Below are 26,357 nucleotides of genomic sequence, written 5' to 3'. Positions count from 1 at the left end.
GGTCGGGCGGTGGCACCGCTATTGACAGGCGATGGCACCGCTAGTAAATGATCAATGTGATATTGACAAGCGGTGGCACCGCCAGCTTTAGGAATCCAAGAGAATTCAAATTTGGAGCTCAAATTTGAATCACCTTGGGGTTTATAAATACCCCTCAATTCTCAACAGAGAATACAACTTTTTGAGAAGCAATAGATTGAGAAAAAAGCCTTAGCAAAGTCTTTAGCAAGTCCTGTTTTCAATTGCTTGAGTGTTCACCTCCTTCCTTCTCCTTGAAAATTTGTAAGAGTGTGAACCACTTGTAAAAGGTTGTAAGAGGGGTATTTGTCCTTCCCCTTCAAAGTGATTTGCTAGTGGAAGTTGGGAGCCTCATCGAAGAAAGCTTCGCAAGTGGATGCAGGTCATTTTGACCGAACCACTTTAAATTGGTGTGTCCCTTGAATGTTTGAGTATTTATTTTCCTGAAACCATTATTACATAGCAACAAAGCTTTCAGTTTTCATCATCTCACTTTACTCGAGCTACTCATTATTGAATTGAAATTATCTACACATTTAAGAAATTGTTTTCAAACATACAAGTTTTAATCCACTGCAATAATTCACCCCCCCCCCCCCCTCTTAGTATCGCTCCGATCCTAACACAAAAGACCTATAGGTTGATACCTTAGACCCGAACGCAGTGACCATATGCCCTCGCACTGTTCGACGTTATACAAGTCGACGTTGAACACCACGGAGTCGTTTCGGAAAGCTCGGGGCGGTGCCGCATGACCATTCTAGAAAGTTTGGAATGATGCCGCACCGCATGGGTCCGTATCGGTCGGTCGACGCTCATCCGCAGGGTACAAACCATCCTCCCGAGGAATTGACAACTAGTAAAAGACCATATATGAACGACCCTTCTTCACATGTATGAAAGCTAACTCCTGACCAGCGCTATAGGGACGTCAGACTCACTCTTATTACACTTAACTCTAACTTAATCTTTAGAGGATTTGAGTCGAAAAATTTTCCTCCCGACCTCGACCTGGGTATAGGAGTTGACGACAAAGAGGCGGACAATAAGACCCCCAACTCAACCTGACCTGATGCTCACTTCCGCCACTTGAGTCTCCACATATGTAACCTTGTGCATCCGAGATTAGACCGAGCTATGCTAACACCTTGACCACGGCGTAAAAGTTCACCAATAAGCATTTCAATTATCCTATCTGCTTTCGTACTTAAATCATAGTAAATATGATATCAGAGCAATAACCACTAATAATATATTTTTGTGAGTCTTGATCCGACAAGTATAGATCCATATATAATATTAATTATTGAGTGATCACGAGGTATCTGGATGATAGGTATTTAAGTATGGGAGATTGTAATATCCTACAAGAATAAATAAAAATTAAACCAATGCATGATTAATATATTTTTTATTTTTATAAAAAATATTGAATAAAGTTTTAATCTCTTAATCTTTTGTAAGTAAATATGATATATCATCACCAAACATATATTCTAAGGGTAACCCTTTATCTAATATATGATGATCAATGTCTTAAGTGTATAAATTATTCATTTGAGATTTTTAATCGTGGACTTAACACACTAACCGTTTAAATTGATGCCGTGATAGTTTTTAGTTGACATAAGATCAACATTATAATTTTTTTAATTAATCAAAATTTGATCGATATTTTCATATTTATTGATCGAATATTTTCAATCAAATAGCTTTATATCAATTAATATTAAATTTATTATTATTATTTATTTTATTTGATAATATAAAAATAGATAAAAAATTTAAAATTAATATAAACTATAAATAAAAATTTAAATACTTTTGGATGCAATAGCTTTCTTACGTGGCTCAATAAGGATGAGAGATCTATGTAACTCGCTCAAAATAGTCGGACCTGTAGTAGTTATAATACTATTTCGTTGTACGCCTGCATACTACCAGCCGATGTGTCAAGATATCACCCAATAAAAGTTTGCCAAATAAGATAACTTTCAGAGGGCCAACATCATCGTAGCCTACAAATATAAATAGATAACAAACTTCTTTCCCAACCCTTGCAACATTGCATTCTTGGTCGTCTTCTTCCCGCTCCTGAGCCCGCATGACTGCCGCCTCTCTCACCCTCGACCTCGCGGACCCGGTCTCTCTCCGCCGGGTAAGTTCCCATGGCGGCAGCAGGAGATGGGTTGGCCACCACGGCCCTTCTTCCCTCCGCCTGCCAAAGGGCCTACGGTGCTCGAGGAGGGCCCCCGCCAGGGTCCTGGTGCCGGCCGCGGCCCTGACGGCTGTGGAGGAGGTCGGTGCCGTCGACCGGATCGCGTCTCTCAGCCAGGTCGCGGCGGTGCTCGGCACGCAGTGGGGCGACGAGGGCAAGGGGAAACTCGTGGACATTCTTGCCAGGAACTTCGATGTCGTCGCCCGATGCCAGGTCAACTTTGCCCTCTTTCACTCGATGGGCAAAATGATCCAATCTTTCCTCTTCCGGTCTTTAAATCTTAGGGCTTGAATCATTCGCTCTTTCTAATTTTTCTCTATGAATTATTACGCAATGCTTGATTTTTGAGATTGCAACTTATTTGTTTCTTGATTGAATTCCATTTTTGTGTCCATAGGGTTTCGGTTAAATTAGCTTGTGACTGGCTTTGTGGATGTATTGTGGACGTTTTAAGTTATCTGTACCGACCAAGGTATTCATTCTCAGTAGTTCTTGATGTCGACTATCGGCATATCATATGCGAGTTCAAGTAATCTAGACAAGGAATTTAGGTGATGGCTTGCCTTGCATACTAGAGTCTTCACTGTTCACGGTGTTGAGGTTGTCATTGCCAACCTTCATTTTAGTTGCAAGGCATTCTGCAATTAAGATTGGATTTAGAGAAAATAACTCCAACAATCCGCTGAGGAGATGAATATTGGAAAATAAACTTAACTAGCCATTTCTATTGGAATTTGTGAAGTCATCTAGATAATTATAAGGTTAACTTAGATAATTATGATCTAGATTATGAATGAACACCTTGAAAAGAGGGACATCCCTAGGAAATTGTATGTTGTACTAAATATATTTGGTTTGGTATATTGTGGAGAATGCAAGTGTTTAAAGAAATATAGAATAGTGTGTGGACTTTCCTGCGTCGGACTCTCAACCATCTCTCAGTCACCAATACTCCCTATCAATTATTTCTTTTGTCAAATTGGTACTAAAGTCAATTTAACACAATGGCCTCCTCCCACCGCCACCTCTCAACCCCTCCCCTCTCTTCTCTCTCAGTGAATGTTAATTTTTTCTTTGTTAATGCAGTAATATATTTGTTAGGACTCTAGCTAGGAGAGTCCTAATTGAGAGGGACATTCTGTTAGGACTATAGCTAGGAGAGTCCTAATTGAGAGGGACACTCTGTTAGGACTCTAACTAGGAGAGTCCTAATTTAAAGGGACATTCTGTTAGGAGGTTTTTTCTTAGAGAAGAATTAGGAGTTGTAAGGGAATATGAGTCTTGAGTATGAGACATATTAGGAGTTGATTAGAAGTAAGAGTCTTAAGTAGGAGTCCTATTAGGAGTTAGGGTTTAGAAGCCCTATAAATAGCCATGTATTCCTTCTCTTTTCTTAAGCAATAGATGAATCTTTTCTACAGCCTTTGAGCAGCAACTTCGAGGGAGGAACCCCTATAGAGTTCCAAGGAGGCCGATCCCCTAAAGAGATCAACCCCAAGTTTAGAATCTGCAAGAGTTCTAACACCTGGTATCAGAGCAGCGTTCTTGGCGTCTCACTACCCTTCCATAGCCATCCATCAACCCTCCACAACCATCCAAAGCAATTCCCACAATTGCTTAAAAGACCGTCGCCGAATTCCGCCATCATCTCCACCACCGCAGATCATCCTTTGATCTCCCCGTGAATTGCAACAGGTTCTGGTTTCCTACCTTACTGCTGCTGCAATTTATTTATCCCTATCCGAAAATCCAAAAAAAAAAAAAAAAAAAATTCGTTCCTATTTTGCTGTAAATTTTCATCGTAAGTTGCTGAAATTTTTCGACGAGAATTCTGCTATCGCAACTTACACCAATTTTCTTGCTGTTACTACCGAAATTTTCTTGATGGACATCCTTGCTGTCATATAAACTGAGATATTGCTGTCAACTCTCTCCTCAAATCTCTCAAATTTTTTGTAGAGATTTCGTCGAGAAACCGTTGTTTCTTCGACGATAATTCTGCTCTTACAAGACAACACAATTATGCAGCAAACTTTCACTGATTTCTATCAAACCTATACATGCCTTTAACTCGTCAACAAAAGAGAGATCTTAACATCACAGATTTGGAGTCATATACTATGGCATTTGAGGAGACAATCAATGCTAAATTTGAAGCCTTTGAGGCACGAATGGAGGATAAGATTCGGACTCTCCTTACCGAATTCAGTTTGGGCCGACCACCAAGCCCGAAGAAATCACATCAAGGAGAGAGCTCTAACCAATCACATCATGCCCAAAGAGATGACTTCTAAGAGAGGGGAGGCTCTATGACCGACCCCAACTATTCGCGCATGAGAGTGGACTTCCCTAGATGGGAAGAAGGAGACCCAATTGGTTGGATCTCGCGCGCTGAGCGATATTTTCGGTACCATAAAACTGCGGATGCATCCATGGTGGAAATTGCAGCTATACATCTTGAAGGGGATGCCATACAATGGTTTGACTGGTTTAAACACACTTATGAAGCCCTTTCATGGCGACAATTCAAAGAAGGACTACTGATCCGCTTCGGACCAACTTATTATGAGAACATTGACGGACAACTAGCAAAGATCCGACAAACCTCCACCATTCAGGAGTACCAAACCAGGTTTGAAAGGTTATCTAATCAAACTTGTGATTGGTCTGAAAAACAGTTATTGGGGACTTTTATTGAGGGCTTAAAGCCGGAGATCCGGGGAGAAGTTAAGGCGTGACAACCAAACACGCTTATGGCAGCCATCTCTTTCGCACGACTTCAAGAGGAGCGATTGAACCATGAAGCCCGGAGGACAAGGATCACTCCATGACCTACAATACTAAAGCCCTCGGCCCCCCCTACTATCAACCGAGTCCCTGCACCGAAAAGGTTAACAAGAGAAGAACTTCGGGAGCGATCTGCGAAGGGGTTATGTTGGCATTACGACGAGCCGTGGAGCCGCGAGCATCGCTGTAAAAAAGGTAGACTTCTTATGATTGAACCAGTAGAAGAAGAGGTCATTGAACATCTAGAAGAGAGCCTTGAACATGAAGAAGAAGATATGGAAGAAGAGCCACAGCCGACCGACATTACGGTACACGCACTAGCCGGCTATTCAAATCCGCAAACGATGAAAGTTGGAGGCCTTCTCAAACAACAGCCGATCACTGTTCTTATCGACACGGGTAGCACTAATAACTTCCTGAATAGTAAGGTTGCTGCTCGGATGGCACTGCATATTGAAGGTTGCAGCAAGTTCGATGTAAAGGTTGCCGACGGTAGAATCCTAAAGTGCGACCAAAGATGCCCGCAGGTGAAACTATTACTGCAAGACCAAGAAATTATCACCGATTTCTTCCTCCTACCAATCGATGACTATGAGGCAGTGCTTGGTATAGAATGGCTGACTACACTAGGTGATGTCTCTTGGAACTTTTCTAAATTAATTATGAAATTCTACTGTAAGGGCAAACAGATCATCCTACGCGGGAAGCGCGGAAGCAACGTTACCACTGTTTCGACCCAACGAATGGAGAAAGTTTTACACAAGGTAAATGGTGCCTTTTTGATGCACCTCCGGCAACAACCAGAGGGGAAGAAAATAGAATTTGAAGATCAAAATCTTGCCCAATTGCTTACTGAATTTGCCGACATATTTGCTGAACTGCGCGGTCTTCCTCCTTCTCGACAACATGACCATCGAATTCCAATCCTTCCGGGCAAGCCACCAGCGAACACTCGACCATACCGATATCCTCACCTCCAAAAAGATGAAATTGAAAAGATCGTAAAGGAGATGCTTGAAACAGGGGTGATTCGACCAAGTTGCAGCCCCTATTCCTCACCGGTGCTACTTGTACGCAAGAAGGACGGAACTTGGCGGATGTGCATCGACTACCGAGCTTTAAATGGCATCACCGTCAAGGACAAATACCCAATACCAGTGGTGGATGAACTTCTTGATGAATTGAAAGGAGCTCGAGTCTTCACGAAGTTGGACCTCCGATCCGGTTACCACCAAATTCGGGTATGTAACGATGACATTCAAAAAACTGCATTTCGCACACATGATGGTCATTATGAATTCTTGGTAATGCCTTTTGGACTCACTAATGCTCCTTCAACCTTTCAAAGTCTCATGAATGATATATTTCGGAGCTTTCTTCGTAAATTTGTGCTGGTATTTTTCGATGATATTCTCGTTTACAGCCCTTCTCTTGAGACTCACTTTCAGCATTTACGGATTGTTTTGATGATCCTTCGGGAGAATACTCTTTTTGTTAAGCAACCAAAGTGCAGCTTTCTCCAGCAAAAAGTAGAGTACCTTGGGCATATAATATCAGAAGAAGGAGTGGCGGTAGACCCAACAAAAATTGAGGCAATGCAAGGCTGGCCGAAACCTACAAACGTGAAATTACTGCGGGGGTTCCTTGGACTAACGGGCTACTACCGAAAATTTGTTAAGGACTATAGGAAGATCAGTGCACCACTCACTTCTTTACTGAAAAAAGATGCTTTCCAATGGTCGGACAAAGCCTCTGCTGCCTTCGTCAAACTTAAAGCAGCCATGACAACGACGTCGGTGCTTGCGCTACCAGATTTCAATAGACCCTTCATCATTGAGGCCGACGCATCTGGAGTCGGAATTTGAGCCGTTCTCATGCAAAATGGTCGACCACTCGCATACACTAGCAAGGCATTATCTCCCTCCCATCAAAATATGTCAGTATATGATAAGGAGATGCTTGCCATTGTACACGCAGTAACGAGGTGGAGACCCTACCTGATCGGCCGGCGATTTCAAATTAAAACTGACCATAAAAGCCTCAAGTACTTTTTGGAGCAAAAGATATCATCCCCTGAGCAGCAAAAATGGGTAACCAAACTTCTTGGATTTGATTATGAAATTATTTACAAAAAAGGGAAAGAAAACGTTGTTGCAGATGCACTCTCACGGCTACCTGAACAAGCTAAGGTTTCAGCCATCTCCCTTCCTACCATCGGTCTCCTCGAGGACATTAGGGAAGAATGGAAGAAGGGTCCAGAGATAAGCAAGATCATAAAAAAATTGGAGGAGGATCCAAGTGCAATAGCCCACTACACTTGGGATTCGAGGGATTTACGCTACAAAGGTCGCATTGTGCTTATACCTGACTCCCCTTGCATCGCAATCATCTTGCGTGAAATGCACTCTATACCTTCAGCAGGGAACTCTAGATTCCTAAGAACCTACAAAAGAGTGAAGCATAATTTTTATTGGAGAGGGATGAAAAAAATTATTGCTGAATATGTGGCACAATGTGATGTATGTCAACAGCACAAGGGTGAAACTGTGGCAAATCCAGGGAAGCTACAACCACTACCCATACTAGACTCAGTGTGGACTGACATCTCCATGGACTTCATTAAAGGGCTGCCATCTTTCAAAGGTAAAAGCACGATTCTCGTGGTGGTTGATCGACTTACGAAATATGCTCATTTTTGTGCTGTGAGAAATCCCTACACTGCTGCTAGTATTGCTCAGATTTTCATAGAAAATATTGTTAAACTGCATGGGATGCCAAGGTTCATCGTAAGTGATCGTGACAGGATCTTCACTAGTAAATTTTGGACCGAGTTATTTCAGTTACAAGGCACCAAACTCAAGATGAGCACAGCATATCATCCACAAACTGACGGCCAAACAGAGGTGGTAAATAGGTGCTTAGAGACGTACCTCCGGTGTTTCGCTAGCGACCGACCAAAAGAGTGGGCAAAATGGCTTCCTTGGGCCGAATGGTGGTATAATACTACATATCATTCATCTACAAAATGTGCCCCTTATGAAGCATTGTATGGTCGACCAACACCTGTGATTCCAAAGTATGTAATTGGCTCGGCCAAGGTAGATCAGGTTGACCAAGAATTGATTGATAGGGACAAACTCTTACAACTGTTAAAAGATAATCTCTCTACCACTCAAGCCAGAATGAAGCAGCAAGCCGAAACACGACGAAGTGAAAGAGAATTTTCAGTGGGAGATTGGGTTTATCTTCGCCTACAACCATACAAGCAACTCTCTATTAACACTCGAGCCTCCATGAAGCTATCCCCACGTTTTTATGGGCCCTATCAGATCACAGAACGTATTGGAGCCGTGGCATACAGACTTAAATTACCTGAAGATGCCAAAATTCACCCCGTCTTCCACGTATCATGCCTAAAGCCCAAGTTGGGAGAACACGAGTCACCCCAGATCCAACTGCCCAACACAACTGAGGATGGAGTTATTCAAGCCCAACCATAGGCCATCCTCGATCGCAGGATCGTGATGCGTCGCCGACATCCCTCTACTGAAGTACTAGTGCATTGGAATAATCTACCACTTGAAGACGCCACATGGGAACCATATGAGGAGCTGAAGACCCGGTTCCCTGAGTTCATGGAATCTCAGCCTTGAGGACAAGGCTGATTTGAAGAGGGCGGGTCTGTTAGGACTCTAGCTAGGAGAGTCCTAATTGAGAGAGACATTTTGTTAGGACTCTAGCTAGGAGAGTCCTAATTGAGAGGGACACTCTGTTAGGACTCTAACTAGGAGAGTCCTAATTTAAAGGGACATTCTGTTAGGAGGTTTTTTCTTAGAGAAGAATTAGGAGTTGTAAGGGAATAGAAGTCTTGAGTATGAGACATATTAGGAGTTGGTTAGAAGTAAGAGTCTTAAGTAGGAGTCCTATTAGGAGTTAGGGTTTAGAAGCCCTATAAATAGCCATGTATTCCTTCTCTTTTCTTAAGCAATAGATGAATCTTTTCTGCAGCCTTTGAGCAGCAACTTGGAGGGAGGAACCCCTATAGAGTTCCAAGGAGGCCGATCCCCTAAAGAGATCAATCCCAAGTTTAGAATCTGCAAGGGTTCTAACAATATTCTAATTAATCTTCTATACTATTCATTTATTTCTTCACATTTCTCTCATCATTCCATTCCTCTTTTCTTTTGCTGCATTTCTCATGACCTGACTGATGTATCCTTGGTTGATAGAGAAGATACAAGAGCGTTTTAGATCAGATATAAATAATAGAAGGCTGCTTGACATAATTTGACTTATAAAAGAACACATAGATAACTGTTCAATAAGCTTGGAGAATATATGCTCTTCATATTCAAGTAAAGAAAGGGTGAGTCATGACTTTTGATTTGTTTTAATACTTAGAATAATCATTTACAATTTGAAAATGTCATATAGTGAAAGTAGAATTTTTTTTCTCTTTAAGAAAATTTGAATGAAATGAATCTGTTATTGGAATGTCTAAAATATCTTGTCAAATTCTTTTCACGTTTGATTTTAATATCTTAAAAATATAACTATCAAGGAGTTTGACTGATATATTATTTTTGTCTTAATTCAATCATTCAGCACTATCCTTGCTAGGAGCAGTCAGTCCAACTAGTATTATATCCTAACCATTCTATTATCAGGTTGGAACTGAAATTTCTTTCATATTATCTGGATCTACTGTTGAGACATCAAACCCTAACCCCTACCTAGAAAGTTTGTTCATCATGCTTTAACTTTTAATTGCAACAACATTAGGAACGGAGATGGGGCAGGATGGTTTGGGTTTTGTTATCCCAAATCCTTGCCCTGAAGTAAGTTCAGGTGCCTCAAACATGTCCCTTTCAGTTTTGAAGATCCTTGTTTGAGTAGGTTGCGGGATTAGAATGTGGTGCATAGATTAAAATCCAGGTGATGACGTTGAGAATTAGTTCTGGACATCTGAAAGGTTGTGTACATTCTTCCATTGTTGCCTCTAGGTTGAATGATGAGTTGTTGCTGAAAAGACATTGAGGAAGAGAACCGTGTGAAAAAGGAAGGCGAAAGGAAGAGGAAAGGATAAAGGAGGACTGAAAGAAGGGGAGAAGAAAGGAGAAAAAGAAAGCATGTGAATAATTGTAAATTGAGGACATGGATAAATAATAGTTCAGCAAGGACTAATTTTAAACTTATGTGAGGGCTAAAAACCTTAGAAACTAAGGGTTCTAGACTATGTAGTACTAATGTTGAATACATGAAGTGTAACTTCAGCAATGCTGAGAGGAAAACCATACATGTAGTTGAGATTAACAAAAGTAAAAAAATATAAATATCATGGATCTATTATTGAGCAAAAGGAGATTGATGAAGACATTATTTATATTATTAAATGTGATATTAAGTGGAGAAGGTGTTCAAGAGTTTTATGTTTCTGTCATTTACCATTAGATTAAATGATAAATATAAAACAATTGTAACGACAAACATGCTTTATCGGTCAATATCCTCAGCAATTTGGAAACAACATATGCAAAAAAAATTGGTATTGTTAAGACAAGGTTATTTGTCTAAATGTGTGATTATTAGAAAATATAAAATAAGAAATGTTTACATTCACAAACAACTAGGTATAATTCCTATAGAATATAGGATGGTGGAGAACCATTTAAGATGGTAGGGACATGTCCAAGGAGGCTTTTAGGTTGTCTAGCTAGATAAGGTGAGTCAATTGGGTGCAAGAAAATACGATGAGATTCAAGAAAACTTTTATTAGAAATTTTATAAGAAATATTAATTGTTCTTAGTTTGACTAATGATATTGCCTACACAAAGTTCAACGGTGGGAAAAGGTTCATGTAGTTGATCTATGTAGTCAGAACATTGTAGCTTTTTGTTGTCGTTAGGCCTTTTTGTTGATTAGGCTAAATTTTCTAAACAAGCTAAGAGAGACTTTCTGTTCAAATTACCACAAGGGATATACTGAAGCCTTTTCACATCACAGATAAGCCCATTCATGCTGCAACTAAATGAGTGAATGTTTAGAAATGAAAGCTTTTACCCAGATACACAAGTTACTGAGATGAGTTTATGGGTAGATCTTCCTTGACAAAATCTAGATATCATTTTCAGCTACTTAATCAGTTAGGGTGCTTTCTTGGATAGAGCATACTTTTCTATGTTTTTCTTGAAATGCTGAATATGATTGGTTGGGTACATGGATACTTATCTGTTCAGAAGTTGGTTGTTCATGCAATTTACATCTGATAGATAATCCTTTAAGGCTAATTTGAAGGATATATGCTTTACTGATATGTCCAGTATGTTTCTCGTTAAAAGATCAGTGACAGGATTTGTATGGCTCACGAAGAGGGTTTTGTTGCAACATAAGGTTCCTAGTAGTGTTACTTATACGTCGCTTGTCATCAATCCTTTGGTTGTGGATATGCATCCTTCTATTATTCCTTTCCTTTAGTGTTCCCTTCCTATTATTTCAATTGATATAGTTGCTTTATAAGATCAGCAGCATGTTTTATGTTTGCATGTCTTTGGTAGTTTGACAGATCCTTGACGATCATTATTTCTTGCAAAAAAACAGGTGGAAGTTGTCAATTCTAACATTAGTTATGATTTGGTTGTTAATTTTCATAAACTATGAACTACAGAAATCGATTACTCTGTGGCACTGGAGCATTCTGACCTCTAGTTTCTTGAAGGTTTCCCTTAAAACTCTTTTCCAACATCTAATTATGTCATGGGTCAAGTGCAACATGATGATGATGTTTTTTATGTGGAATATGCATTTTGAGATATACTTCGACCAACTGACCCCATGAAAGTTTACACTAAGGCGAAGGCTTTAAATCTCTAATATGTCTAAACTCTCAACATTGAAGGTGTTTATATTCTTTACGTAACTATTAGAACCCTTGCGGATTCTAAGTTTGGGATTGATCTCTTTAGGGGATCGGCTTCCTTGGAACTCTATAGGGGTTCCTTCTCCAGGTTGTTGCTCAAAGGTCGCTAAAAAGATTCATCTATTCCTCATGAAAAGAGGATGAATACATGATTATTTATAGGGCTTCTAAACCCCAACTCCTAATAGGACTCCTACTCAAGACTCCTACTTCTAATCAACTCCTAATGCTTCTCTAAGAAGCAACCTCCAAACTAATCCTAACCTTAGCCGACCTCTTCACCTCTTTAATAGGGTCGGCTAGGTAGGTTTTATATGAATGCCCCTTTCAATGAAACTCAATTAGGACTCTCCTAGCTAGAGTCCTAACAGACCCGTCCTCTTCAAATCAGCCTTGTCCTCGAGGTTGACGATCCATGAATTCTGAGAATTTGATCTTCAAGTCGCCATAGTTCTCCCAAGTGGCATCTTCTGCTGGTAGGTTTGCCCATTGTATTAGCACTTCAATAGTGGGTCGTCGTCGTCAAGTCACGATCCATCGATCAATTATGACACTCAGCTGGATTTGGAGTTCTCCTTGGGTATTCATATTTGGTAGATGGCTTTGGGCTGTCCCATTTTATCCCAGTTGAGCTTTAAACATGACACATGGAAGACTGGATGAATTTGGGAGTTGGCGGGTAAGTCCAATCTGTATGCTACTGCTCTGCTCCAAAATTTGGTAGGGTCCATAGAATCGAGGTGAAAGCTTCATAGATGCTCTGGTCTAGATTGATGTTTGCTTGCATGGCTGGACCCAATCTCCTACTGAAAATTCTCTTTCGCTTTTGTGTTGATCATATTACTGTTTCATCCTTGCTTGAGCTGCAGTAAGATTATCTTTTAGCAACTTCAGCATTTTGTCTCTGTCATGTAGTTCCCTGTCTACTTGTTCTACTTTAGAGGTGCCCAACACATATTTTGGGATCATAGGAGGAGGTCGACCATACATAGCCTCATAGGGAGTACATTTTGTGGATGAATGATAAGTTGTATTATACCACCACTCAGCCCAGGGAAGCCACTTTGTCTACTATTTTGGCCGGTCACTAGTGAAGCATCTGAGGTATTTCTCCAAGCACCTGTTCACCACTTCAGTCTGGCCGTTGGTTTGTGTGTGATACGCCGTACTCATTTTCAATTTAGTGCCCTGCATCTAGAATAACTCTGTCCAAAATCTGCTCGTGAAGACCCTATCACGATAACTTACAATAGATCTCGGCATCCCATGTAATTTTACAATATTCTCCATAAAGATTCGAGCAATACTTTTCCTTGTGATGAGAGAAGCCCTTCGATTAAGTCTATTGATATATTAGTCCATATTGAGTCCGGGACGGATAAAGGTTGCAGCTTTCCGGGAGTTACCATTGTCTCGCCTTTATGTCGTTGACATACATCACATCGTGTCACAAATTTAGCAATAATATTTTTCATCCCTACCCAATAAAAATTTTGCTTAATTCTCTTATAAGTTCTAAGGAACTCGGAGTGCCCGACCGTAGGTGTGGAATGCATCTCTTGAAGGATGGTCTTTATGTAAGTAGAATTTGGCACAAGCATAATGCGTCCCTTATAGCGCAATTCTTTTGAGTCCCAACTGTAATAAGCCACGGAGCTTGGTGTTTCCTCCAATTTTTTTATGATCTTACTGGTCTCCGGATCTTCCCGCCATTCCCTCTTAATATCCTCAAGGAAGTCACTGGTCGGAAGTGAAACGACCGAAAATTTAGCTTGCTCGGGTAGCTGCGAAAGAGCATATGCAATAACATTCTCTTTCCCCTTTTTGTAAGTTATTTCATAATCATATCCAAGAAGCTTTGTTACCCATTTTTGCTGCTCGAGGGAAGATATCTTCTGCTCCAAGAAATATTTTAGGCTTTTATGGTCGGTCTTGATTTAAAAGCGTCGCCCGATCAAGTACGGTCTCCATTTGGTCACCGCATGCACAATCGCGAGCATCTCCTTGTCGTAAATAGTCATCTTAAGATGGGAAGGAGATAATGTCTTACTGGTATAAGCTTGGGGGCGGCCATCTTGCATTAGTACAGCACCAATTCCGACTTCGGAGGCATCGACTTCCAGTGATTTAAAAAGCGCTAGGCGCCAAGGTCCAAAAACGCCCGAGGCTCTAGGCGCTAAAATATAAAAATATATAATATAATTAATAAATATAATTATTTAAAATTTTAAATAAAAATATGCTATTAAATTAAGAAAATCTAAGATATAAAATCACAATTTCACATTAACAAAAAGTTTCAAATAAATAAAAATTAACAGTATTAAAATTAAAATAATATATTGTTAATCTATTAACAGTATTGAAAATTAATCATTTCAAATAAACTTAATAATATTAACAGTATACAGTATACGTATACTGTTAAAACTTAAAAAGAAGTGTAAAGGGGTGCTGAGCTTGCTGACTGAGAAAAGAGGAAGCGGTGACCAGCGAGCAACGGGAGGCGCGAGCGACGACAGCGGTAGCGTTTGTGAGCAGCGACAGCGGCGAGCAGCGGCAGCGGGAGCAGGAGCGGGAGCGGCGAGCAGCGGGAGGCGCGAGCGGCGACAGCGGCAGCGTTTGTGAGCAGCGACAGCGAGAGCAGGAGCGGCGAGCAGCGGGAGGCGCGAGCGACGACAGCGGCAGCGTTTGCGAGCAGCGACAGCGACGAGCGGCAACAGCGGCAACGTTTGCGAGTAGCGACAACGGCGAGCAGCGAGATCGGGATCGGCAGCGGCGAGGGTTAGGGTTCGGTTGTCACTTATATAAGTTTTAGTTGGTTCGATTGAACCAACTAACCATCATAGACAGAACTAGGACCGAACCAGACCTAAAATCCTGGTTCGGTCGCCTTGGTTAACCTAGGCGCTTGCCCGAAGGGCCCAACGCCTGGGCTCGGGCGAGCGCCCAGGCGGCGCCTGTTTGAACCGCACCGCCTGGGAGATTAGCGATGTGCTCGGGCCTTGCCTCGCCTCGCCCGAGCGCTTAGGCGAGCGCCCGAGCACCTTTTTGAATCACTGTCGACTTCAATAACAAAAGTCTTACCGAAATCGGGTAGCGCTAGTACGAGCATTGTCGTCATTGCAGCTTTAAGTTTGTTGAAGGCGGTGGTGGTTTTGTTCGACCACTAGAAAGCATCTTTTTTCAGCAAGGAAGTAAGGGGTGCACTAATCTTTCCATAGTTTTTTACGAACTTGCGGTAGTAGCTTATTAAATCGAGAAAGCTGCATAGCGATTTTATGTTCCTCGGGGTCGGCCATTTCTGCATTACTTCAATTTTGGAGGGGTCCACTTCCACACCTTTCTCTGACATGATATGCCCAAGATATTCCACTTTTTGTTGAAGAAAGTTGCACTTCGATTTTTTGACAAAAAGAACATATTCTCGCAAAATCGTCAAAATAAGTTGTAAGTGCTGAAAATGACTTTTAAGAGCAGGGCTGTAAATAAGGATATAATCGAAGAAAACCAGCAAAAACTTACGAAGATAATTCCGGAAAATATCATTCATATGGCTCTGGAAGGTGGAGGGAGCATTGGTGAGACTAAAGGGCATTACCAAAAATTCATAGTGGCCGTTGTGTGTTCGAAAGACGGTTTTCGGTATGTCTTCTTCACACACTCGTATTTGATGATACCCGAATCGAATGTCCAGCTTTGTGAAGACTCGTGCTTCCTTTAATTCATCAAGCAATTCATCTACTACTGTAATAGGGTATTTATCCTTGACAGTTATGCCGTTGAGAGCTCGGTAATCAACGCACATGCGTCATGCTCCGTCCTTCTTTCGTACGAGGAGCACCGGTGAAGAGTAGGGGCTGCAACTTGGCCGAATAACTCTTGTTTCGAGCATCTCTTTTACAATCCTTTCTATTTCATCCTTTTGGAGATGTGGATACCGATATGGCTGAGTATTTGCTGGAGGTTTGCTCGGAAGAATCGGTATACAATGATCATGCCGACGGGTAGGAGGTTGGTTGCGCGGTTCGTCAAATATATCTGAAAATTCAGCAAGCAAAGGAAGTAGGTTTGGATCTTCAAATTCTGTTGACTCTTCCTTAGTTTGTTGCTCAAGTTGTACCAAAAAGCCACTGCATGCTTTGTGCAAAACCTTCCCTATTCGCTGTGTGTAAATCGTCGTTACGTCGCCCCCACGTTTCCCGTGCAGTATCACCTGTTTCCCCTTACTGTAAAATTTCATAATTAGTTTCATAAAGTTCTAGGAAACATCACCTAATGTCGTCAGCCATTCGATGCCGAGCACGGCCTCATAATCATCAAGAGGGAGGAGGAAGAAATATGCAATTATCTCTTGGTCTTGCAGCAACAGTTTCACCCGCGGGCACCTATGATCATACTTCAAAATTCATCCGTCGGCAACCTTAACGTCAAACCTACTGCAATTCTCGATAGATAAGGCCATCCAGATAGCAACCTTGCTGTTTATAAAATTATTAGTGCTCCCGGTGTCAATAAGAATGGTGATAGGTTGTTGCTTCAGAAGTCCTCCCACTTTCATCGTTTGTGGGTTTGTGTAATCGGCAAGGGCATGCATCGTAATATCAACCAATTGCTTTTCTTCATCCGCGACCTCTTCCTCATGCTCCTGGACCTCCTCCTCTATGTCTTCAAGAGGTTCAATCAGTAGGAGGCGGCCCCTTTTGCAGCGATGATCACGGTTCCATGGCTCGTCGCAATACCAACAAAGACCCTTTGCTGATCGGTCACGTAGTTCTTCTCTTGTCAAATTTTTTGGCAGCGAAGGACGGTTGGGAGCAGAAGGAGGTTTATATGCCACGGGCCTAGGAGAGGTTCTTATCCTCCGAGCATCTTGGTTGAGTCGTTCTTCTTGTATTCGGGCGAAAGAAATTGCAGCTATCACGGTACGGGGTTGTCGCGCCTTAACCTCCCCTTTTATCTCTGGCTTGAGTCCTTCGATGAATGTTCCTAACAATTGACGGTTAGTCCAATCACGAGCAAGGTAGGATAGCTTCTCAAACCTGGTTTGATACTCTTGAATCGTAGAGGTTTGTCAAATCTTTGCGAGTTGGCCATCGATATTTTCATACTCCGTAGGTCCGAAACGATTCATCAGTGCATTCTTAAATTTATTCCACGTTGGAGCCCTATGATTGTATTCCAGCCAATTATACCATTGAATAACATCTCTTTCAAGGTGGATGACAACAATTTCCACCATAGCATCATCCGACGTTTGGTAGTAGCGAAAGTAACGTTCGGCGCGTGAAATCCACCCCGCTGGGTCTCCTTCCCATCGCGGGAAGTCTACCCTCATGCGTGGCTGAAGCATGTCCGAGGGCTGTCGCTCCTTCTCTGGAGGTCTCTATGAACTCTCTCATCGCTGAAATTTGATTGGACTCGGCGGTTGTCCAATTCTGAATTCTGCAAATAAAAAGCGATTCAATCCGAGATTCCAATGCTTCAAATTTGACATTAATTGGACCTTGAAAAACCATAGCATATGCCTGTAGATCAGAGATGTCCCTATCTTTTTTCTGTTGACGGGTTAATGGCATGGGGTGGTAGAAGGTTCGAAAAAATTGAGGATCACGGAAAGGTACTACAGTAGGCTTTTACGTCTAAAGTGTAGCAGTTTGGACGTAAAAGGTCATTGGTTTATATTGAGAATTTTTTGACAAAACCAAAGGGAAATCCGCTGTTAGGAAGTGTCAAAGCTGTCGTAAAAATTTTGTAGAGAATTTGATAGAAAAAACACAGTAGCAAGATCAAACAAACTGTGCTATGCGGCTGGAATTCTGTAGTGCATCTTTCGTCGTAGAGATAAAAACTTTGTGACAAAAAGTTTATGCAGTAATATAGGAATAATTTTTTTTTGGATTTTTGAATAAGGATAACTAAATTGTAGCAATAGTAAGGTAGGAAACCAGAACCTATTGCAATTTACGGGGAGATCAAAGGATGATCCGCGGTGGTGGAGATGACGGCGGAATTCGACGACGATCTTTTAAGCAATTGTGGGAATTACTTTGGGCGGTTGTGGAGGGCTGACGGGTGGCTGTGGAAGGGTAGCGAGATGCCAAGAATGCTGCTCTGATACCAAGTGTTAGAACCCTTGCAGATTCTAAGCTTGGGGTTGATATCTTTAGGGGATCGATCTCCTTGGAACTCTATAGGGGTTCCTTCCTCCAGGTTGTTGCTCAAAGGCTGTTAAAAAGATTCATCTATTCCTCATGAAAAGAGGATGAATACATAACTATTTATAGGGCTTCTAAACCCCAACTCCTAATAGGACTCCTATTCAAGACTCTTACTTCTAACCAACTCCTAATGCTTCTCTAAGAAGTAACCTCTAAACTAATCCTAACCTTAGCCGGCCTCTTCACCTCTTTAATAGGGGTCGACTAGGTAGGTTTTATATGAATGCCCCTTTCAATAAAACTCAATTAGGACTCTCTTAGCTAGAGTCCTAACCAAGGTTCGCAATTTCGTACCATATCAGAGTTTCGACGTTAGCTTGATACGGTACGATACTGTATACCGCTCGGTACATATATATATATATATATATATATAAATATAAATTCGACGACGTCGCCTCTCTCTTCTCCCAGGCGGGGCGACGTTGCCTCGTTTATATATATATATATATAAATTTAATAAATATATATTTATATATAAAAAAAAAATATATATATATATATATATATATAATTTTTTTTTATAAAAGGTGACGTCGTATCACCTTGGCGACGTCACCTTTTCCTTCTCCCATGCGGGGCGACGTTGCTTGGTTTATATATATATATATATATATATATATATATATATATATATATATATATATATATATATATATATATATATATATATATATATATATATATATCGTTCTTGAGGGTATTATTCGAAATTGTATACCTTGGTCATAATAGTAACCAATTGTTATAGCATTCACCTTCAATTTGCAACCACTCGATCATGCAACTTCTTTGCATGAAATGCTAATTAATATCCTGTTTGACAATCTAATTTGGAATGACTTATTTTTTGAAATAATGAAGCTCGAATTAGATTTGTTGTCATGGTCTTATAGATATGTTAGTATATTTAGTCATGTGCTATTTAGGATTCTAGATGACCTACTACATCATCAGATGATGGCCTACTTCCTTGGTGGCCAGGTGGCCTACTACATCACAACAGTAGATTCAAGCATTCAGTCATGGGAATTACTAGACACTAAATTGAGAAGTGTGTATGTGTAAGAGAGAGAGGAGAAGTGTGTATATGTAAGGGTTCTCACATTAAAGAAAGGTGGCCTAGCTGGTAAGGCTCTCATAGATGCAGGATTTAGGGAGGCCCAATGAAAGGGCTTTCACATGAATAACTTAATATTTCTTCTTGTTTAGAGGAAGTCCAAGTGATCTGGCAATGCTACTATAACATAATCAGGATAGGAGAAATCAATGCTTGATGATGTAAAAAAGCCATAAGCAACTCATCCTAACTGAACCCAATCAATGTTCTCGTTAATATGTGACTCTATATAAATAGCATGATCGATAGTGTAATCACCGATAATTTCTCCCTTAACATAAATTAATTACTATAAATGATATATTGCTTTATTATTAACTTTTATGTTTGTGTACTGTAGTTAAGGAAATGATTAAATTTGATTTTCTTAATCATGTGAATAAGTTATGAATTCTACTAATCAATTAAATTATTAATTGATTTATTTCCTAATAAGTGATTTGATTTTTAGGAAGTAAATAGTTTGTATTCCATTTTCGTGTGTGAACTATAAGAAATGAATATTATATTTCTCTCTTTGTGTGTGAAAGGAAAATAAAAATAAATTAAAAATAAGAATTAAATTATTACTTACATTCTGGGGAGATATCATCTTCTCTTATATAAAGGGGACTACTCCTTCCTTATTCCTCACCAAGCCTAACAATAGGAGGATTTAAGAAAGGACTTTCCGAGGAGATGATATCGAGGAAAGGATAACCGAGGAGAGGTAGGATCCTTTCTTTTTTTAATTAGCTTTGATTTATGTTTTGAAATCTTGATGTTGAGATTGTTATCATTTTATAATGCGTAATGATGTTTTAATTTTAAAATTTCATGATTATTAAATAATAATAATTGATTTGGGATGTTAGAATGTTTATTTGATTTATATTGATCTCTTAAGCTTAAGTGAATTTTAATATTGATTTAATTATTAAAATTCTTATTTTTGAATTAGCATAATAGTTCTAATTTATTTAATTAGATATATCTATGTTTTAAGAATTATGTGTAAAATTCTATAATGTAATTAGTTTTAAATTTAAGATCATGAATTTAAATTTTTAGTTAATGGATTTGAGTTATTCTTTAATAATTTTAAATATTAAAATTTAATTTGATAAGAGGAGTCTAATTGGGGTCTGACTTGAGTCAGGTTGATTTATCAGATCGGATCGACTTAGCCCATGTGGTCATGTACGACCTAACTCATGTGGTCATGTACGATGTGGTCATGTACGACCTAGCCCATGTGTGACTGGGCATGACGCAACTCATATGGCAAGGTACAACCTAACCATGTGGCCAAGCATGAGCCAGCTCTTGCGACTAGGTACAACCTAATCCATGTTGTTAGATACGACCCCAACTCATGTGTCTAGGTATGACTAACTCGCGAGCCAAGCATGACCTAGTTCAATGGTAAGACTCAACCCAACTTATAAGTGAGGCTTAGCCTAGTCCATGAAGTTAAGCCTGCCCAACTATACGATTGGCATTAGACACATCGTTGCTCTTTTATCTAGCTCGTTATACCTCAACTCAACCTATTACTTGGAACAGGCATGTGCAGTGCATGTGATCCGTCCAAGACTCAGGTGGGCTGGTTCGGTCTGGGCTAGCACTATACGACATAGTCTAATTTCTTTTTTCTTTATTGGTTTGAGCTCGTTAATTGACTAAATAATATAGGTTTGATCGGTTAAAGCTGGTTTAGGGTGATTCCAAACTAACTTGACTAGTTCAAACCTACTTGACTTAATCGAGATCAATCAAATCTAAATTAGACCAGTCTAGGATGATTCCAGATTGGTTCTATAAGGATTTGAAGTTGGTTCTGTTATGTTTTAATCAAATTGAGTTTGGTTTAAGTCTATTGAACTATTCCAATTAGAGTTTTGGTTGATTGAGGACTATTGAGAGATTGATGTTTCATGTCTTTATGATTTGATGAATTTAAAAGATTTATCTGGAGATATCATTTGAAAATGATTATTGGTTTTCTACTTTTCTCAAGTTTATGATATTGATATGATTGTTATCATGTAATAGATGTGACTATGCTAGTAGTTCACATTAGAAGTGTAACCTGTGAAAGGAGCTACAGGCACATCACAATGCGGAGCCACCAATGAACATAGTATAGTAGATTTACGTCAAGTATGGTTTCTCATAATATTTAATCATATTGATTTCTTGATGCATATGTGAGTGAATGGATGAGTGTAAATGAATGATCATGGATGTTTGTGCATCCATGCCGAGGGTAGGTATGGCGATTCCCTTCGAGGATTAGCGGGCCGTCAAACGTGATGGTTAGACGGTTCCTCCATCCGATGTTGGGAGGAACGTGTCTCCACTTGGGCGGGTGAGGGATACCACTCCATCCGCTGTTGGGAGTGCGATATGGATTATCTTCATCCGCTGTTGGGAGGAATCCATCCCGTGGAATATGCCTCTCTATCCGTTGTTGGGAGAGTGCATCATCCGGTGATGTACGCCTTTGTTATTATGTATGTGTTGCGTGTGGTTGATTATTGATTTTGTTTATTATGTAAGAAATTATCATCGTTTTTCTGATTCATAAGTTTTATGATGAATCGATATATTATCATTTCTTATTAAATTATTGATATTTATTTTGATTTCATGAATATTGAAGATTATTGTTATGATTTTTTTTAGGTTCCTACCAGCATGTGTAGTTGTTGATATATTTTTATCTTATATTTATTTTTAGAGTAATCTACTATTTTGTAATAGATTTGAAGCTTGGGTGGAAGAGACTTGTGACCCCACTGAGAAGATGTAGTTACTTTTCTAATTAATAGAATATTTACTATTGTAAAGACAAAGATTTGAATTCAAAGACGAAGAAAAAAAAAAGAAAAAGAGGGAGTTTATTATGTAAATTATGAATAATAAATTACTAATTTATTATTCTTTTTATAAATCCAGGTCATGACAGATAGCTTTATAAGCACAACATGCATGCATAGTACCAAAGAATCATTTGTTACAATTTGGTAGCAAATTAAACTTTTTAAGAACAGTACTGTCAATAACCTAAAAAACACAAAAGGGAAAAGGAAAGATTAGTAATAAAGAAAGAGAGGAGTGAATTTGTTGTGCAGGAGAAGATTAGAAACAATGGTGCAAGGAACGATTGCCCTTTTAGTAATGAGTCTATCTGAACCAAAGCATCAGGGGGACAATTGTCACATTAGATAAGAATCACTGGAAACTTGATAGCATCAGTTCAAGGAAGATGGGTTTGTTACTCTTTCTAGTTTCTACTTTGCATGATGAAGAGACATTGTTCATGTTAGTTGGCTTGTTAACATTTATGGGGTAACTAAGTGTATATTTCTGGTGGGAGTGGTTGGGTGATATTGAAGTAATGAACACGAGCACAAAAAGTTTTTTTTTCTCTCGAGCTTTTATTTTGCATATTCTCTCGTGTTTTTTCAGCCATGTGTTCCTTATCAATATTTGTCTCTGAGATATCTGAAGAAAATGGCATGCAACTTGAGTTGGCTGCTGTGGCTTTTTCTTTATAAATGCCATGAGTTCATATTAGTTTGGCTTGTTAACATCTATGGGGACACTAAGTGCATATTTCTAATGGGAATGGCTGGGTGGTTTGATGAAGTGCTGAACACTAGCACAAGGATTTTTTTTTCTCTCTTTAGCTTTGATTTTGCGTATTCTCTCGTCTTTTTTCAGCCATGTGTTCCTTCTCTATATTTGTCTCTGAGATATCTGAAGAAAATGGCATGCGACTTGAGTTGCTTGATGTGGCTTTTCCCCTATAAATTAAGAAAGGAACTAGGCATGGCAAGGCATTATTATATATATACATATATTCTGTATAGATATATAGATACAGAACTAGGTATGGTAAGGATAAACAACTGCCACTTTGAACACTAACTGTTGGAGGTAAATAGATTCCTATGTTAGTTTAATGTCCATTTTGCAGAGTGCACCAACAACGGCTGAAAGTTTTATTCATCCGATGTTATTCTTTGACAACTTTTTTATTTATATTTCTGTTGTCGTCTCTTGAAAATCAGGATCTTAAAACTATGTACTTCATATGGTATTAAGTCCTAAGTTCAATTATTTATAATATTTAAAGTTTCCTATTAAAGAATACATGACAAAAGTATGTTGAGCTCATATATTTACTTTCATGTTAATTAGATAATGACTAGCCAAACAAGTTATGGCTATATAATGTTAGGGATATTTGAGTTATCTGCTTTAATAATGTGATGTACCCACAGGTAGTCTAGGCATGTTTGAACATTACATTTTATTTGTTGACTACAGTAAGGAGTCATAGTCTACAGCATGTGTAGTCATGAGACTTATGACTACCTTTTTGTTTGACTACTCTTAGAGATGAGTTTGTGGAGTGAGACCATTCCACCTTTGAAGCGAGGTGCACTCTCCTTGACTACTCTAAGAGATATCAGGCTTTAGTCTATGGTTTGTGTAGACAAAACTATTTTGTACAAACTTCATACTTAATCAATTTACTTTTACTTACAAAAAAAAGAGGGATATTCGAGTTGCTTGATCCAATTATATCTTCTTGCTTCCAAGTCTTCTAAGTTCCAAACTTAATTTGTAAATAATCTTAATCCAATTTATTAATATCCATGTTTATTTGAGTGAAATATTGAAGCTAAAGTTGCTTGCTCATTGCTTCAGCAACCATCTTAAATCTTTTTTCTTGTTGGCATCAGGGCGGAGCAAATGCTGGACATACCATTTACAATGCTGAGGGCAAAAAGTTTGCTCTCCATCTTGTTCCTTCGGGAATCCTGAATGAGGAAACTCTGTGTATAATTGGTAATGGAGCTGTAGTACATCTTCCTGGGCTATTTCAAGAAATTGATGGTCTGGAATCCAATGGAGTCTCCTGTGAAGGAAGAATATTGGTGTCTGATCGTGCCCATTTGTTATTTGATTTTCATCAAGTTGTTGATGGACTTAGAGAAGCGGAACTTGGGAATTCTCTTATTGGAACAACAAAGCGAGGAATTGGTCCTTGCTATTCAAGCAAGGTTATACGGAATGGAATAAGAGTGTGCGATCTCAGACATATGGATACTTTTGTTCAGAAGCTTGATACTTTAATGAGGGATGCTGCTTCCCGGTTCGAAGGATTTAAATACAATGTCGACATGCTTGACAAGGAAGTTGACAGTTACAAGAAATTTGCAGAGAGGTTGGATCCATTTATTTCAGATACTGTGCATGTCATTAATGAGTCAATCTTGCAAAAGAAGAGCATATTGGTTGAAGGTGGTCAAGCAACAATGTTGGATATTGACTTTGGAACTTACCCATTTGTGACTTCCTCAAGTCCTTCAGCTGGTGGAATATGCACAGGTCTTGGGATAGCTCCCAGATGCCTTGGTGATATTATTGGTGTTGTGAGTAGAATCTTTCTTTTATACTTCACTGGTGGTTTTTCCCATTCTAAATTTTATATTTAATGTTTGTGCAGGTGAAAGCTTACACCACTCGAGTTGGTTCTGGTCCTTTTCCAACTGAAATTTTAGGTAAAAGTGGTGATGTTCTTAGAGTTGCTGGCATGGAGTTTGGAACAACCACTGGTCGTCCTCGGCGCTGCGGATGGCTCGATATAGTTGCACTAAAGTACTGCTGCCAGATAAATGGTTTTTCATCACTCAATCTCACCAAGCTTGATGTGCTGTCTGAACTTTCAGAAATCAAGCTCGGTATCTCTTACAGACGAAAAAATGATGGTGAAAAGGTCGAGTCATTCCCTGCAGACCTTCATCTTATGGAGCAAACACAGGCATGTTTTTAATAGCTTTACAGTTATCCTCTGTTAAGTTCATTTCGAACCATGAACTTAACTTATAATATCAACTACCTTCGTTGGCAAAGATTTTAATTGTTGATGATAATGTCCAATCTTGTATTCACTGCTTACTCATTCTACAAAAAAAGAATTTTAATGCTAACAACAGCTGCTGATTATTGCAAGAGTTTTGGTTCTTACCCTGTCTGAACCTCAATCTTTGTTTCATTTATTTATTTTTTCGGTGTTGGACATGGACGTGATATGTAGGTGGATTTCTTTTCTTTCGGAAGAATTCTTGGAATCTTTATTTTTTCTTTTGGTGATGTAGGTCGATTATGAAGTGCTACCGGGATGGCAGTGTGATATTTCATCGATCCGGAACTACAAAGACCTTCCCTCAATGGCTCATCGGTATGTTGAACGGATAGAAGAGCTTGTCGGTGTCCCCATTCACTATATCGGTGTTGGACCAGGACGCGATGCCATTATCTTTAAATAAGTCAGGTTCCTGGTCCACTATCATTATTAGAAGTCTTGTATTTTGATGTGCTTCTAAGGCATTACCAAATCAGACTCTCCACTCCTTTCTTGAACATGTTCTCATTCATGCTGAAGAAAAGATATGGATCAATTGGAATTTGAGTTTCAAAATGAAACAGGAAAATTTGATCCATCATTTGGTGTGGCCAATTTTATCTACTAGATTTTTTGTGCATGTATAACCAAAGTGTAAGTTCTTGTAATGCTCATCTTATGAGGTATCAATGAAAAGTTAATGATAGAAATAAGCTGGATTTTCCAGCAATCATCTATTAATGTTATTATCATCTACTTAACCTTTTTTTTTTTTTGGTGCACCCACTCATCTATTATTGGTGGACCCAATAATCATCTATTAATATTAATATATTACTGACAGGATTCGAGGTTTTTAGATGTTTCTTTCTACTCTCTCAAGTATCTTATAATAATATACTGAGATTTTTAAATTTATTTTGGATATTTATTATTATTATTATTAAATATTCTGAGTAACTAAACACAACCAACATGAGGAAATTTGAGTTCGTGGTGGTTCACCAACCTTTGCAGGAGACGTAACTTGAACCAACTAGAGTGGTTGACAATTTAAGACCCGAATTTGATCGCACTTGCGACTTCATTACGCATAAAGTAGAACCAACTGCTTTTCGCTACCCACCGCCGCCCCCATTTGCCAATCTGGTGGTGAATTTGTTACTAACAGCCA

General features: G+C 39.3%; 1 protein-coding gene across 1 annotated transcript; it reads left to right on the top strand.

The window, feature by feature from the left end:
• The first annotated feature begins 2,080 nt into the window (after window positions 1-2,080).
• Window positions 2,081-25,781, top strand: LOC103974214 (adenylosuccinate synthetase, chloroplastic). The gene is made up of 4 exons (XM_009388981.3): window positions 2,081-2,449; window positions 24,018-24,710; window positions 24,785-25,099; window positions 25,437-25,781. The coding sequence occupies exons 1-4, from the start codon at window positions 2,123-2,125 to the stop codon at window positions 25,605-25,607; spliced, it is 1,506 nt and encodes a 501-aa protein (XP_009387256.1). The 5' UTR covers window positions 2,081-2,122; the 3' UTR covers window positions 25,608-25,781.
• The last annotated feature ends 576 nt before the right edge of the window (window positions 25,782-26,357 follow it).

Source organism: Musa acuminata, chromosome BXJ3-11, assembly GCF_036884655.1.
Source record: "Musa acuminata AAA Group cultivar baxijiao chromosome BXJ3-11, Cavendish_Baxijiao_AAA, whole genome shotgun sequence".
NCBI lineage: Eukaryota > Viridiplantae > Streptophyta > Magnoliopsida > Zingiberales > Musaceae > Musa > Musa acuminata.
The sequence above is the reverse complement of the archived record's forward strand: the minus strand, read 5'-3'. Positions and strand labels throughout refer to the sequence as shown.